General features: G+C 44.7%; 1 protein-coding gene across 1 annotated transcript; it reads left to right on the top strand.

Annotated features, from left to right (window-relative positions):
- Positions 1-2,374: 2,374 nt before the first annotated feature.
- Positions 2,375-14,791, top strand: LOC122929147 (chemokine-like receptor 1). Its single transcript, XM_044282641.1, has 2 exons — positions 2,375-2,401; positions 12,592-14,791. Exon 2 carries the CDS (start codon positions 12,632-12,634, stop codon positions 13,682-13,684), a length of 1,053 nt encoding a protein of 350 aa, XP_044138576.1. The 5' UTR covers positions 2,375-2,401; positions 12,592-12,631; the 3' UTR covers positions 13,685-14,791.
- The last annotated feature ends 998 nt before the right edge of the window (positions 14,792-15,789 follow it).

The following is a 15,789-nucleotide window of genomic DNA, read 5'->3' as shown; positions in this document are numbered from 1 at the left end:
CAGCATTGCACAGTGTGTCATTTTTGCAGTAGTGTATGATAGTGGTGGTACTATATAGCATTGCACAGTGTGTAATTTTTGCAGTAGTGTATGGTAGTTGGAACTATATAGCATTGCACAGTGTGTAATTTTTGCAGTAGTGTATGGTAGTGGCGGCACTATATAGCATTGCACACAGTGGCGTAGCTAAAGGCTCATGGGCCCTGGTGCAAGAGTTCAGCTTGAGCCCCCTTCCCTTAGTGCTTTGTGGTCCGGGGCAGGGAATCACATAGCCTTCATGCTGTCTCAGGCAAAAATGGACACGGCATCCCCCGCCCCCCACACTTTGCCAAATTTTGACCTAACTCCTTCCCTCCAGCCCTGCATGCACTTTCTATAGTACTGGTGTTTTCTTTTGTTGCACAAGGGTCTGGGCCCGATAGCGACTGCTACCCCTTCACCCCGTATAGCTATGCCCCTGATTACACAGTATATTATTTTTGCAGTGTATGGTAGTGGCGGCACTATATAGCATTGCACTGTACAGTATATTATTTTTGCAGGGTATGGTAGTGGCGGCACTATGTAGCATTGCACTGTACAGTATATTATTTTTGCAGTGTATGGTAGTGGTGGCACTATATAGCATTGCACTGTACAGTATATTATTTTTGCAGTGTATGGTAGTGGCGGCACTATGTAGCATTGCACTGTACAGTAAATTATTTTTGCAGTGTATTGTAGTGGCGGCACTATGTAGCATTGCACTGTACAGTATATTATTTTTGCAGTGTATTGTAGTGGCGGCACTATATAGCATTGCACTGTACAGTATATTATTTTTGCAGTGTGTGGTAGTGGCGGCACTATATAGCATTGCACTGTACAGTATATTATTTTTGCAGTGTGTGGTGTGGGCGGCACTATGTAGCATTGCACTGTACAGTATATTATTTTTGCAGTGTGTGGTAGTGGCGGCACTATGTAGCATTGCACTGTACAGTATATTATTTTTGCAGTGTATTGTAGTGGTGGCACTATATAGCATTGCACTGTACAGTATATTATTTTTGCAGTGTGTGGTAGTGGCGGCACTATATAGCATTGCACTGTACAGTATATTATTTTTGCAGTGTATTGTAGTGGCGGCACTATGTAGCATTGCACTGTACAGTATATTATTTTTGCAGTGTATGGTAGTGGCGGCACTATATAGCATTGCACTGTACAGCATATTATTTTTGCAGTGTGTGGTAGTGGCGGCACTATGTAGCATTGCACTGTACAGTATATTATTTTTGCAGTGTGTGGTAGTGGCGGCACTATGTAGCATTGCACTGTACAGTATATTATTTTTGCAGTGTATTGTAGTGGCGGCACTATGTAGCATTGCACTGTACAGTATATTATTTTTGCAGTGTGTGGTAGTGGCGGCACTATGTAGCATTGCACTGTACAGTATATTATTTTTGCAGTGTGTGGTAGTGGCGGCACTATATAGCATTGCACTGTACAGTATATTATTTTTGCAGTGTGTGGTAGTGGCGGCACTATATAGCATTGCACTGTACAGTATATTATTTTTGCAGTGTGTGGTAGTGGCAGCACTATGTAGCATTGCACTGTACAGTATATTATTTTTGCAGTGTGTGGTAGTGGCGGCACTATGTAGCATTGCACTGTACAGTATATTATTTTTGCAGTGTGTGGTAGTGGCGGCACTATGTAGCATTGCACAGCGTGTTATGTTTTCAGTGCATAGTGGTGGCGACATTGTATAGCATTGTCACTTACATGTATGAAGGTTTTATTTGGGCATTATAATGTTTGCACTTAGAAGTAGATGCCATATAACGGTATGTACACTGTATGACAGCACTTCACATTGTGCACAGACGGCACCGTAGAGGCACGGTCATACTGCCATGCAATGCGGGGTTTTCTGGACTCTGTATGGCGGGTGGAAATTGCCCCATTCTTACGTTGTATATAAGTGTCGGTTGAGGAACATCCGTGGATCCAGTCAGGAAATGTGGTCAGGGTGACACAATGAAGTTGTCGGGGAGGCTTCCTCTACATCGGGGGCAGTTTACTTGTAGTTCATGTGCGTTATCATCAACCAAACAACTGTGTGATCCCGATGACTGATCAGCTGTAGAGCGGACGGTGACGCTGCCGCCGATAATGGAGGGTTCACTTACCTAGGTGGGGTAGATCACGGATAGGACTTGATGATGGGGTCTGTACCAGGGTCAGGTCCTCTTTAAGGGAAAAGAGGATTTCCTATTGACAGTAAGTGATTGCTGACTCAGACAGATGATGTAAAAGCTGACGACACCGCTCAGTCTCTATATAATGGGCACAGATCAGGAGCGAGGCACCTCAAAGGGGAAACGTGGAAGCGGTGCCTCAAGACCATCAGGTAAGTGACCGAAGTATCAGCAGGGGATGAGGAGGATCTGGGGGCGTCAGTAAGAAGACCCCGAGCCCCTATCTGCAGCACATGTTACTTTATAGAGAATTCTACCATACAAAGAGTGGACATGTGTGAATGTAGCAGAGCTGAATGTGTCATGTAGCAGAGCTGAATGTGTCATGTAGCTGTTTGGCGTGTCCTCTCTCAGAGGTTGCATTGCTGTAAAGACCATTTGTCTGATCACTTAACCGCTGTGTGAGGAGAAGCTCTACCGCTGTCTAATAGAATTAGTGATTCAATTTCTCACTATTTTCTAGAGCTCTGTTTGCTGTCAATGAATGAGGACGCTGCAGTTTACATTCAGATGCTGTAAACCTGTACATGGCTCCTCCTGCGCTCAGCTGACAAGTGGATACAATTGTATCAGTCGAGACAATGCTCTGTGAGCTGCAGACATCACTAGTCCGTTACAATGTATCAGTCTGGAGTCCAGCTTATTTATTTATTACCTCCTGTTCTTCGATTGTTTAGCTTATTATTCCGTCTTATTCTTCTCCCCCCCCCCCCTTTTCTTTACGCTACTCCTCCTACAGTTTTGGGGTTACAAACGCCAAACTTTCCACAATTCTTCGACCTGCGGCGGACCACCGAAGACCCCACTTTTTGTCCTAGACTTTCATTGGAAAATTGTAAACCTTTGCCACTCGTACAGCTTTAAGTTAAACTCGCCAAACTTAGGTCACTGCCGCTCTTTGACTGTTAATGGCAGGGTCCTCAAATTTGTCAGTCAGTCATTCGGTGACTTGGGTTCAAATTTCAAAAAGTGGGTGGAGCCACAAACAGCCAATCAGATTTCAAGCCAACATCCTGTGGTTTCTTCAGAAACGACACCATCTAGTTTATTATACTCACTTCTATAGCGCTGACATTCTCCGCAGCGCTGTACAGACATCAGCATCGCCGTGTCCCCAATGGGGCCACAATCTAAGGTCCCTGTCAGTAGGTTATTCATCTCCTTCCGTCTAGGGTCACAACTGTGCAATAAATTCTATCTATTTATCTCATTATCTATCTATTATATATCTATTATCTATCTATCTATCTATCTATTATCTATCTATCTATCTATCTATCTATTATCTATCTATCTATCTATCTATCTATCTATTATCTATTATCTATTACCTATCTATCTATCTATTATCTACAGTACAGACCAAAAGTTTGGACACACCTTCTCATTCAAAGGGTTTTCCTTATTTTCATGACTATGAAAATTGTAGATTCACATTGAAGGCATCAAAACTATGAATTAACACATGTGGAATTATATACATAACAAAAAAGTGTGAAACAACTGAAAATATGTAATATTCTAGGTTCTTCAAAGTAGCCACCTTTTGCTTTGATTACTGCTTTGCACACTCTTGGCATTCTCTTGATGAGCTTCAAGAGGTAGTCACCTGAAATGGTCTTCCAACAGTCTTGAAGGAGTTCCCAGAGATGCTTAGCACTTGTTGGCCCTTTTGCCTTCACTCTGCGGTCCAGCTCACCCCAAACCATCTCGATTGGGTTCAGGTCCGGTGACTGTGGAGGCCAAGTCATCTGGCGCAGCACCCCATCACTCTCCTTCATGGTCAAATAGCCCTTACACAGCCTGGAGGTGTGTTTGGGGTGATTGTCCTGTTGAAAAATAAATGATGGTCCAACTAAACGCAAACCGGATGGAATAGCATGCCGCTGCAAGATGCTGTGGTAGCCATGCTGGTTCAGTATGCCTTCAATTTTGAATAAATCCCCAACAGTGTCACCAGCAAAGCACCCTCACACCATCACACCTCCTCCTCCATGCTTCACGGTGGGAACCAGGCATGTAGAGTCCATTCGTTCACCTTTTCTGCGTCGCACAAAGACACGGTGGTTGGAACCAAAGATCTCAAATTTGGACTCATCAGACCAAAGCACAGATTTCCACTGGTCTAATGTCCATTCCTTGTGTTCTTTATCCCAAACAAGTCTCTTCTGCTTGTTGCCTGTCCTTAGCAGTGGTTTCCTAGCAGATATTCTACCATGAAGGCCTGATTCACACAGTCTCCTCTTAACAGTTGTTCTAGAGATGTGTCTGCTGCTAGAACTCTGTGTGGCATTGACCTGGTCTCTAATCTGAGCTGCTGTTAACCTGCGATTTCTGAGGCTGGTGACTCGGATGAACTTCTCCTCCGCAGCAGAGGTGACTCTTGGTCTTCCTTTCCTGGGGCGGTCCGCATGTGAGCCAGTTTCTTTGTAGCGCTTGATGGTTTTTGTGACTGCACTTGGGGACACTTTCAAAGTTTTCCCAATTTTTCGGATCTATCATTATCTATCTATTATCTATCTATCTATTATTTATTTATCTATTATCTATCTATTATCTATTATCTATCTGTCTATCTATCTATCTATTATCTATCTATTATCAATGTATCTATTATCTATCCATCTATCTATCTATCTATCTATCTATCTATCTATCTATCTATCTATGTATCTATGTATCTATCTATCTATCTATCTATCCATCTATCTATCCCAGCCTCACGTAGCAGTGCCGAGTGCACAGTGCAGAGCCATACATGAACTCTAGATGGTGGTTAAGGAAATATTAGTTTAATTCAGAAATAATCTTATGATTTGCTCTCGGACAGGAAGCTGACACATTTCCCCATAAACCACAAAAACATTTTTTTATCCTTTTTTCCATGGTTCTCTAAGTTCACAACGTCGTGCTCGGTCTTTCATATCCAGTAAACACTGTCACCTAGTGGCCGCTCTATTGTACTGCACTGCCCTGTATTATGTATCATAGAAATGCTGATGAAATGACGTGTCCACCTACATCAATATGTTCTCCTGCAGTGTTTGGCCAGAAAAAGCAAAAAAATAAAATAAAAAATAAAATCCATCCAATTTTTTTACTAGGAGAAATAAATGCCTTTTGACTCCAAATATGGCAAAAGAGTAAATCATTGAGTGCACGACCCATGTTTGTAATATTATATCCAGGCAGAGCCGTAGCTGTGCTCGCCTGGGGTGAAGGTCCAGTTCTCTGCCCTCACCTTGTATTTCAATACCCCGGCCGCCCAGGCCCAGTGTCTCTAGATGGCTTCTGCGGAAGACAATGCCATTTGAAGTCAATCATTTGCCCCCGAGTCTATTTTTGTGGGTTAATTAATAATGTAATAAACTACAATGAATTTAAAGTTTAGAGGTACAAATGGAGGGTGACATTTGGGTCCAGGGATCCCCAGTCTGACGCTGACTGTATTGCTCGTTATTAGCTCAGGTCACGCTCTTCAGCTCTGCTATATCTTGCTATAACCTGAACACAATGGGGTCATTCATTATAGCTCTAGAGCAGAAAGGTCACAAATCTTGTCCCATATTCTGATTTGCAACAAAATTTGTGACTTTAGTATTCTTTCCATACCCTTGTAAAAAAAATATGAGCCTGGAATAGGCGGGCCACGAGTGTGTCCTCTGCAGAGATCTCCTGGCTGGAGTAGGCGGGCCGCGAGTGCGTCCTCTGCAGAGATCTCCTGGCTGGAGTAGGCGGGCCGCGAGTGCGTCCTCTGCAGAGATCTCCTGGCTGGAGTAGATAGGCCGCCAGTGCGTCCTCTGCAGAGATCTCATGGCTGGAGTAGACGGGCCGCCAGTGCGTCCTCTGCAGAGATCTCCTGGCTGGAGTAGACGGGCCGCCAGTGCACCCTCTGCAGAGATCTCCTGGCTGGAGTAGATGGGCCGCCAGTGCATTCTCTGCAGAGATCTCCTGGCTGGAGTAGATAGGCCGCCAGTGCGTCCTCTGCAGAGATCTCCTGGCTGGAGTAGACGGGCCGCCAGTGCGTCCTCTGCAGAGATCTCCTGGCTGGAGTAGATGGGCTGCCAGTGCGTCCTCTGCAGAGATCTCCTGGCTGGAGTAGATGGGCCGCCAGTGCATTCTCTGCAGAGATCTCCTGGCTGGAGTAGGCGGGCCGCGAGTGCGTCCTCTGCAGAGATATCCTAGCTGGAGTAGATGGGCCGCCAGTGCGTCCTCTGCAGAGATCTCCTGGCTAAAGTAGGCGGCCCGCGAGTGTGTCCTCTGCAGAGATCTCCTGGCTGGAGTAGATGGGCCACCAGTGCGTCCTCTGCAGAGATATCCTAGCTGGAGTAGGCGGGCCGCAAGTGTGTCCTCTGCAGAGATCTCCTAGCTGGAGTAGATGGGCAGCCAGTGCGTCCTCTGCAGAGATCTCCTGGCTGGAGTAGGCGGGCCACGTGTGCGTCCTAGAGATCTCCTGGCTGGAGTAGGCGGGCTGCGAGTGTGTCCTCTGCAGAGATATCCTAGCTGGAGTAGGCGGGCCGCAAGTGTGTCCTCTGCAGAGATCTCCTAGCTGGAGTAGATGGGCAGCCAGTGCGTCCTCTGCAGAGATCTCCTGGCTGGAGTAGGCGGGCCACGTGTGCGTCCTAGAGATCTCCTGGCTGGAGTAGGCGGGCTGCGAGTGTGTCCTCTGCAGAGATATCCTAGCTGGAGTAGGCGGGCCGCAAGTGTGTCCTCTGCAGAGATCTCCTGGCTGGAGTAGATGGGCCGCCAGTGCGTCCTCTGCAGAGATCTCCTGGCTGGAGTAGGCGGGCCGCGAGTGCGTCCTCTGCAGAGATCTCCTGGCTGGAGTAGATGGGCCGCCAGTGCGTCCTCTGCAGAGATCTCCTGGCTGGAGTAGGTGGGCCGCGAGTGCGTCCTAGAGATCTCCTGGCTGGAGTACGTGGGCCGCGAGTGCGTCCTCTGCAGAGATCTCCTGGCTAGAGTAGGCGGGCCGCGAGTGCGTCCTCTGCAGAGATCTCCTGGCTGGAGTAGGCGGGCTGCGAGTGCCTCCTCTGCAGAGATCTCCTGGCTGGAGTAGGCGGGCCGCGAGTGCGTCCTCTGCAGAGATCTCCTGGCTGGAGTAGGCGGGCCGCGAGTGCGTCCTCTGCAGAGATCTCCTGGCTGGAGTAGATGGGCCGCGAGTGCGTCCTCTGCAGAGATCTCCTGGCTGGAGTAGGCGGGCTGCGAGTGCGTCCTCTGCAGAGATCTCCTGGTTGGAGTAGGCGGGCTGCGAGTGCGTCCTCTGCAGAGATCTCCTGGCTGGAGTAGATGGGCCGCGAGTGCGTCCTCTGCAGAGATCTCCTGGCTGGAGTAGGCGGGCCGCGAGTGCGTCCTCTGCAGAGATCTCCTGGCTGGAGTAGGCGGGCCGCGAGTGCGTCCTCTGCAGAGATCTCCTGGCTGGAGTAGGCGGGCTGCGAGTGCGTCCTCTGCAGAGATCTCCTGGCTGGAGTAGGCGGGCCGCGAGTGCGTCCTCTGCAGAGATCAATAAATTGGTCAGATCCTTCTCCAGCTGGGTTCATGGTGTGGAATGCCAATCTTAAAGGGGTTCTCTTAGGCCCCTTTCACATGAGCGAGTATTCCGCGTGGGTGCAATACGTGATGCGAACGCATTGCGCCCGCACTGAATCCGGACCCATTTATTTCCATGGGTCTGTGTACATGAGCGTTGGTTTTCAAGCATCACTTGTGCGTTGTGTGAAAATCGCACAGCATGTTCTATAATCTGCTTTTTTCACGCAATGCTGACCCCATAGAAGTGAATGGGGCTGCGTGAAAATTGCAAGCATCCGCAAGCTAGCGTGGATGTGGTGCGTTTTTCACGGATGGTTGCTAAGAGATGTTGTTTGCAAACATTTAGTTTTTTATCACACGCGTGCAAAACTCATTAAATCGCATTGCACCCGTGCGATAAAAACTGAATTAACTTGCTTAAGAAATTGTGCATTTTTCACTGAACACATCCGGACCTATTCCGCTCATGCTCGTCTGCAAGGGGCCTACATATGGCAAGTGACATTTATCATGTAGAGAAAGTTAATACATGGCACTTACTAATGTATTATTATCCATATTGCCTCCTTTGCTGGCTGGATTCATTTTTCCATCACAATATACACCTTCCGTTTCCATGGTTACGACCACCCTGCAATCCAGCAGCGGTGGCCGTGCTTGCATACTATAGGAAAAAGCTCTAACATCTCTGGTGGCTGGGACCGTGGGAGTACACATAGGCTGGCGCTTTTTCCTATAGTGTGCAAGCACGGCCACTGCTGTTGGATTGCAGAGTGGTCCTAATAACCATGGAAACGGAAAGTGTATAATATGATGGAAAAATGAACCAAGCCAGCAATGGATAATAACCAGTGGTATAACTAGAATGCTATGAGCCCCAGGGCAAACTTCAAATCAGGCCCCCCCCTTCATGCTGTGCTCGGTCGCACCCTCTGTGACCACAATCGTTACACCCCTGGTCCCTGATCCCCCCCGTAAAGCCCCCGGTAATGTTTCCCACCGCCCCTAGTAGAGTCCCCCACTGCCTCCAGTATTTACTCACATGTAATAAGGCCCAGCATTGTCATTGTACTTCATGCCGAGCCCTATCAGAGAGCTCAACTCACCTGCATCATATGCGCTCCAGGCCTCCAGCATCAGGCCTCAATGCTGCCCTACTATAAATAGTCACAAATTAAGCAGGTGGGCGGAGCCTACCCAATGTTAGTCAGGCTCCGCCCACCAGCTTAATTGGTAATGGTAATGATACACTGGACAAACTTGTTGGAACCCTTCCGTTAAAGAAAGAAAAACCCACAATGGTCACTAAAATAACTAAAACTGACAAAAGTAATAAGAAATGTACTGAAAATCAGACATTGCTTTTGAATTGGGGTTCAAAAACAATAGTACCCCTAGAAAAGATGGAAAATGATTTGACCACAGGGACAGGTGTGTCCTTTAATTATCATCACAGGTGTCTTCGGACTTGTAATCAGTCTGTCTGCCTATTTAGAGTGTGAAAAGTAGTCAGTGTGCTGTTTGGTATCGTGGTGGGCACCGCACAGAACATGGACCAGAGAAAGCTAAGGAGAGAGTTGTCTCAGGAGATTAGAAAGAAAATTATAGACAAACCTTAAATCTCCAAACAGCTTGATGTTCTTGATACCACAGTTGCACATGTTATTCAGAAGTTTAAAGTTTACAGGACTGTAGCCAACCTCCCTGGACGTGGCCGCAAGAGGAAAATTGATGACAAATTGAAAAGACGGATCACACGAAGGGTAACCAAAGAGCCCAGAACAACTTCCAAAGAGATCAGAGGTGAATTCTAAGGTCAAGGTACCTCAGTGTCAGATCGCACCATCTTTGTCTTAGCCAAAGTGGACTTAATGGAAGACGACCAAGGAGGAAACCGCTGTTGAAAGCAAAGTATAAAAAAGCGAGACTGGAATTTTCCAAAATGCTTATTGACAAGCCTGAATGTCCCTTAGACAGATGAATAGTCCAGCTGGTCGGCACTCATCTGTTTGTGAACGCTGCTACGGGAAGGAGCAACCTCTATATGAAAAATAAAAATAAATCCCAGCAGTCGTATCTTCTTTTTCAATATATCTGTTTTATTCCATCCAAAGTGAAATGTCCCAACAACCAGGACGCGTTTCGGTGATATGCCTTCATCAACAGGTACCTGTGGTTGTTGGGACATTTCACTTTGGATGGAATAAAACAGATACAGTATATTGAAAAAGAAGATACGACTGCCGGGATTTATCCTTAGATGAGACACAGCTGGAGTCACATCAGCTCTATGTTCATAGATGCCAAAATAAAGCAAAGAGAAGAACATTGTACCTACTATGAAACATGGAGGAGGCTCTGTGATGGTTTGGGGCTGCTTTGCTGCATCTGGCACAGGATGTCTTGAATCTCTGCAGGGTACAATGAAATCTCAAGACTATAAAGTGATTCTGAAGTGAAATGTGAGAAAGCTTGGTCTCAGTCGTTGGTCGGGGGTCCTCCAACAGGATAATGACCCAAAACACAGCTAAAAACATCTGAGAATGTCTGAGAGCAAAGCACTGGACTCCTCTAAAGTTTCCGCTGTGAGGCCTGATCTAAATCCTATTGAACATCTGTGGACAGGAGCAGAAGTCTCACTGAGTCACAGAAATCGCTTGATTGTAGCAATTGCCTCAAAAGGTTGCACAAAAAAATATTACGTTGAGGAACCAACTTAAATTATTCTGCTGAACCACAATTCAGAAGCAATGTCTGATTTTTATTTGCTGATTTTCAGTAAATTTTTATGTATTATGTATTATTTATTTTGTTAGTTTGATATTATTTTAAGTGACTATTGTGGGTTTTTCAATTTTAATGGAAGGTGCCAACAAATTTGTCCACGTGTGTTTTTGTCATTTTTTAGGTGCACTGTCTTTACAGTGCTAAATCATTGCAATTATCACAGAATGTATTATCTGTGGCTTTTCATTCACCCGTAATCTCCACCATAACCACACCCTCTGGTTCCACAGCAAATAACTTGATGGACCTTGGACGTTGACACCTAGCTTAACTTTGATCCTTCATGACCAAAGCAAACTACATTTTTTCTAGCAAAAAAAAAAAAAATTAGGACTCTTTTAGGTCGGAAATGGTGAGAAATATGGAAAAAAATAGTTTTTCCTAATTTTTGGTTCAGCTTTATGGTGGTTTGGTAAAAATATAATCTTTCCATAAAATGACTCCTCCATCTCTCCCATACATAGTGATGTCCTATAGGTGCGCATTATGTAACATGTGACATCACTAGAGCTTCAAAAACAAACCCCTGATTTGTCTTCACTTGGATCATCCTTCTGTAGCTGTAGATGCAGGCATTGCACTCTGGAGATGAGAGGGTTAAAACAGCATACTAAGGAGCACTAACCCCGGGAACAGTTTTACCTGAAGCCGATATTGGAATTTTTAAGACCCCTTTCGGATGAGTGAGTGTCACGCTCCGGACTTGCAGTGTAAGTATGAGACGGCACCCACCCTGACCTCCCAGCACTTCTGGGGTCGCATAGCATTATTTTCATGCATTTGACGGGCAACTGTCCCAGTATGGGATCAGACGGTCAGTGTGGCCAAAGACCCTGCCAATGAAAGCCTTCAGCCTCCTCAAGTAAATTTAACAGGCTGCAAGCACAAAGAACACTTAAAGGGTTGGTGCACCTTTGGATTTTTTTGGGTAACTCCCTTTTCTGGGCAGACCTGCGAAGGGACCTGTTTCCCGACATTGGCCACCACCTATATCACTCCCCTGCCTTGTCTGCTCTCCTGGGCTTCCTGGCCACAGTACAGGTGGCAGGTGCAGTGTATTTGAATGGAGGAGACTGAATGATGTGTCTGGTCACATGACCCTCCATCAGCGGCCATCTTATGGACAGGACCTCTTTGCAGATAGCACAAAAGATTTGACCAACAAGGGGACGTGGGTTACAAAATGTATCAATGCACAAGACTCTGATGTTTGGTGTAACTTTTGCCCTTGACATTTTCCTTTACTCACCCATCTGCAGCTCTGGCCTCTTCTCATTCTGTGGGAGGGCAGCAGCTCATCACATGGGAACATCAAACACCTATATGTCCTGGGATGCACTGCAACCAGCTTTTGTTAACTCCTTCCTCCCCTGCCACAAAATAGCCCCTCACACTCAACCCCATCGATTCCACTAATAAACAGCACTATGGTATGTGATGCATTGTCCTTCTCCGCTGTCTAGAGGGAGATAGAGCTGTGTGCTTAAAAGAATGGATGGGCCTCTTCTCTATGAGATCACTGCGTCGGCACTGGGAGGAGAAAGGGAGCAGGCAAACTACTAAGCAAGTCAGTCCCCAATGAATGCAGGACCAGGTGGACAGTACAAACAACAGGGGGCGATACTAGAAAATGTACAAACCTAAAAATATATACAGTGGTGACTGTATATATCTGTATATATATATATATATATATATATATATTTTTTTTTTGCATGATTATTGCCTTGGAGATGCTCTCTGTATTGCACAGTAATAATCTCTGTGGGACAACCTTTTTAATTGTGTTTACTAAGTGTCCATCTTCAGTTCAGGGGGCTGTTGTACGCACTATGGTGTGTTAACTGTCAAAAAAGAACAATCCTTGGTGTCATAAGGTTCGGTCAATACTTGAATGCTTTATGAAGACTGTACGGGTAAACTAAGGAGAAATTAGCAAAAACGTGGGGGCCATTACCTTGAAATGAAAGGAAACATTGTAATTTTAATTATTCTTTGTAACCATTTTTTGTTTTTGTATTTGCAGCTTTTTATAAAGTTCTGTTCTACCATTTACCAGGAAAGTCATGGAGAACATCACGTTGTATCCAACCTTCAACGTTACACCCCCGGACCACACTTCTGGCAATACAACTGACTACTATGAAGACTATGGACAGTCCCCTGAGAATTACTTCGCTTTGTTTGTCTACTCTTTGGCCTTTGTACTTGGGACTAGTGGAAATGGCCTGGTCCTCTGGTTCACAATCTTCAAGATGAAAAAGACGGTCAATGTCATTTGGTTCCTTAATTTATCAATCGCTGACTTCACCTTCACATTATTTCTCCCCTTGAGCATAATCTACTTGGCTTATGATTTCGAATGGATCTTTGGGGCATTCATGTGCAAGTTGAATAGTTCGGTGGCTTTCATCAATCTGTTTGCCAGCGTCTTCCTGCTCACCATCATCAGTATAGATTGTTGTATCTCTGTCATCTTTCCTGTTTGGTGTCAAAACCACAGAACGCCAAAACTGGCTTTATTTGTTGTCATCGGAGTTTGGGTCCTGGCTATTATATTTAGCCTCCCATACTTTATATTTCGAAACACCGTTCAATATTATGACGGCAGCTTTGGTTGCTTTAACGACTTTGAGCTTGATCCTGAGATCGAAGAGTTATCGCCCATTGGCAAGTCCCGTCAGAAAGGGACAATTATAACCAGATTCCTCGTGGGATTTGTGATCCCTTTTATTGTCATTGTCTCTTCTTATTCCATAATTGCTCTACGTATCCAAAGAAATCACATGACCACGTCCACCAAGCCCTTCAAAGTCATCATCGCTGTGATCATTTCCTTCTTCGTCTGTTGGTTTCCTTATCATGTTATCTCCTTGATGGAATTGCATGCAGGTAATTTTTCACCCAATGTATTTCGTATTGGCGCTCCTCTCACCTCCAGCTTGGCTTTCATAAACAGCTGCATCAATCCTTTTCTCTATGTTTTTATTGGCCGGGACTTTAAGAAAAAATTCTGGGGTTCCTTCCATTCAATATTCGAGAAAGCTTTCAATGAAGACTCATTACAAAAAGACCTCCAGAACAAGACCAAGTCCACCTCTGACTCCCATGTGGTCTAACTGATCACCTTCATATCTGAACTTCGATTACATTCTTATACACTGAATGACTGGACTAAACAACTCGAAAAGACCATCGGTAACAATGTTTCTTAGCGCTATGTTATTTAAAGGTTCAGAAATCTATGGTTTGATCTCATCACAGTCACATCACAGGGGGGATTTCGGTATTACACAGTTCTCCTTTTTTTAGTCCTCATCACTCTAGCTTAATGATGGGGGAACCCGCATATTGACTTAGAACTTGCTCATAGATTATTTCTGTTGGTAAATATCTTTAATCTAGCCCGATGTAAGTTACTCAGGTTGACTGAACACTGAACAGACACTGGTTGTTTGCCCCAAGACCATAGAAATGGTAGAACCAAGACCTGCCGTCCCTCTTGACATGTCTGTTTTAGGAAATCATCGGATGGCCCATGAAGTAGCAATTCTAGGTCTTTTTTTTTTTTTTACTTTGAGTTGTGTATGAATGAATATATTGAACACTGGACTGCAACGCTCCTGTTGACATTGTCTGCACTGATCTGACAATGTAGAGTATGCAAAGACATACCCCCAACTGGCAGCATCAAGGTTTTTTCTAGTAGAAATAACCAAGGAAGAGGGCAGAGTTCTGAGAATTTTTCCCCCAAATTGTTATAGTGTTGACAATACGATAATTTACCACATGTCATGAGAGGTGACAGATACTCTTAAATTAAAAAATATTGGAAGTCATGATGTTACTTTGATTCTATTTATTACTCACAGTATTTTATTGCTATAATAATGCTGCAGTCATTACAAAAAAATCTTAGTTAGACATTTTATGTAAAACCCATGATACCAAAATATTCTTATAGTAATAGGGGTCCAATATTTCTTATATAGAGCATCAAGTACTCCTACTTTAAAATTTGAACTACCTGTATACACCACAGAAGGATGCGTATATGAATTTTGCATACAGAACTATTGATTTCAGTGTACTGTATAAATGATCAGAAATAAGCTCCTGAGCTCCCCCTAGTGGTGGCTGTATACATCTGTAAGTAGTAGTCTCCTGAGCTCCCCCTAGTGGTGGCTGTATACATCTGTAAGTAGTAGTCTCCTGAGCTCCCTCTAGTGGTGGCTGTATTTATCTGTATGCAGTAATCTCCTGAGCTCCCTCTAATGGCGGCTGTATTTATCTGTATGCAGTAATCTCCTGAGCTCCCTTTAGTGGTGACTGTATATATCTGTATGTAGTAATCTCCTGAGCTTCCTCTAGTGGTGTCTGTATATATCTGTATGTAGTAATCTCCTGAGCTCCCTCTAGTGGTGGCTGTATATATCTGTATGTAGTAATCTCCTGAGCTCCCTCTAGTGGTGGCTGTATATATCTGTATATAGTAATCTCCTGAGCTCCCTCTACTGGTGGCTGTATATATCTGTATGCAGTAATCTCCTGAGCTCCCTCTACTGCTGGCTGTATATATCTGTATGCAATTATCTCCTGATCTCCCTCTAGTGGTGGCTGTATATATCTGTATGCAGTAATCTCTTTTGGTCCCTCTAGTGGTGGCTGTAAATATCTGTATGTGGTAATCTCCTGATATCCCTCTACTGGTGGCTGTATATATGTATGCAGTAATTTCCTGAGCCCCCTCTAGTGGTGGCTGTGTATATCTGTATGTAGTAATCTCCTGAGCTCCCTCTAGTGGTGGCTGTATATATCTGTATGTAGTAATCTCCTGAGCTCCCTCTAGTGGTGGCTGTATATCTGTATGTAGTAATCTCCTGAGCTCCCTCTTGTGTAGCTGTATATATCTGTATGTAGTAATCTCTTGAGGTCCCTCTAGTGGTGGCTGTATATATCTGTATACAGTAATCTCTTGAGGTCCCTCTAGTGGTGGCTCTATATATACAGTACAGACCAAAAGTTTGGACACACCTTCTCATTCAAAGAGTTTTCTTTATTTTCATGACTATGAAGGCATCAAAACTATGATTTAACACATGTGGAATTATATACATAACAAACATGTGTGAAACAACTGAAAATATGTCATATTCTAGGTTCTTCAAAGTAGCCACCTTTTGCTTTGATTACTGCTTTGCACACTCTTGGCATTCTCTTGATG

Source organism: Bufo gargarizans, chromosome 2 (genome assembly GCF_014858855.1).
Source record: "Bufo gargarizans isolate SCDJY-AF-19 chromosome 2, ASM1485885v1, whole genome shotgun sequence".
In the NCBI taxonomy this organism is placed as follows: domain Eukaryota; kingdom Metazoa; phylum Chordata; class Amphibia; order Anura; family Bufonidae; genus Bufo; species Bufo gargarizans.
This window is presented reverse-complemented; position numbering and strand designations above follow the sequence as displayed.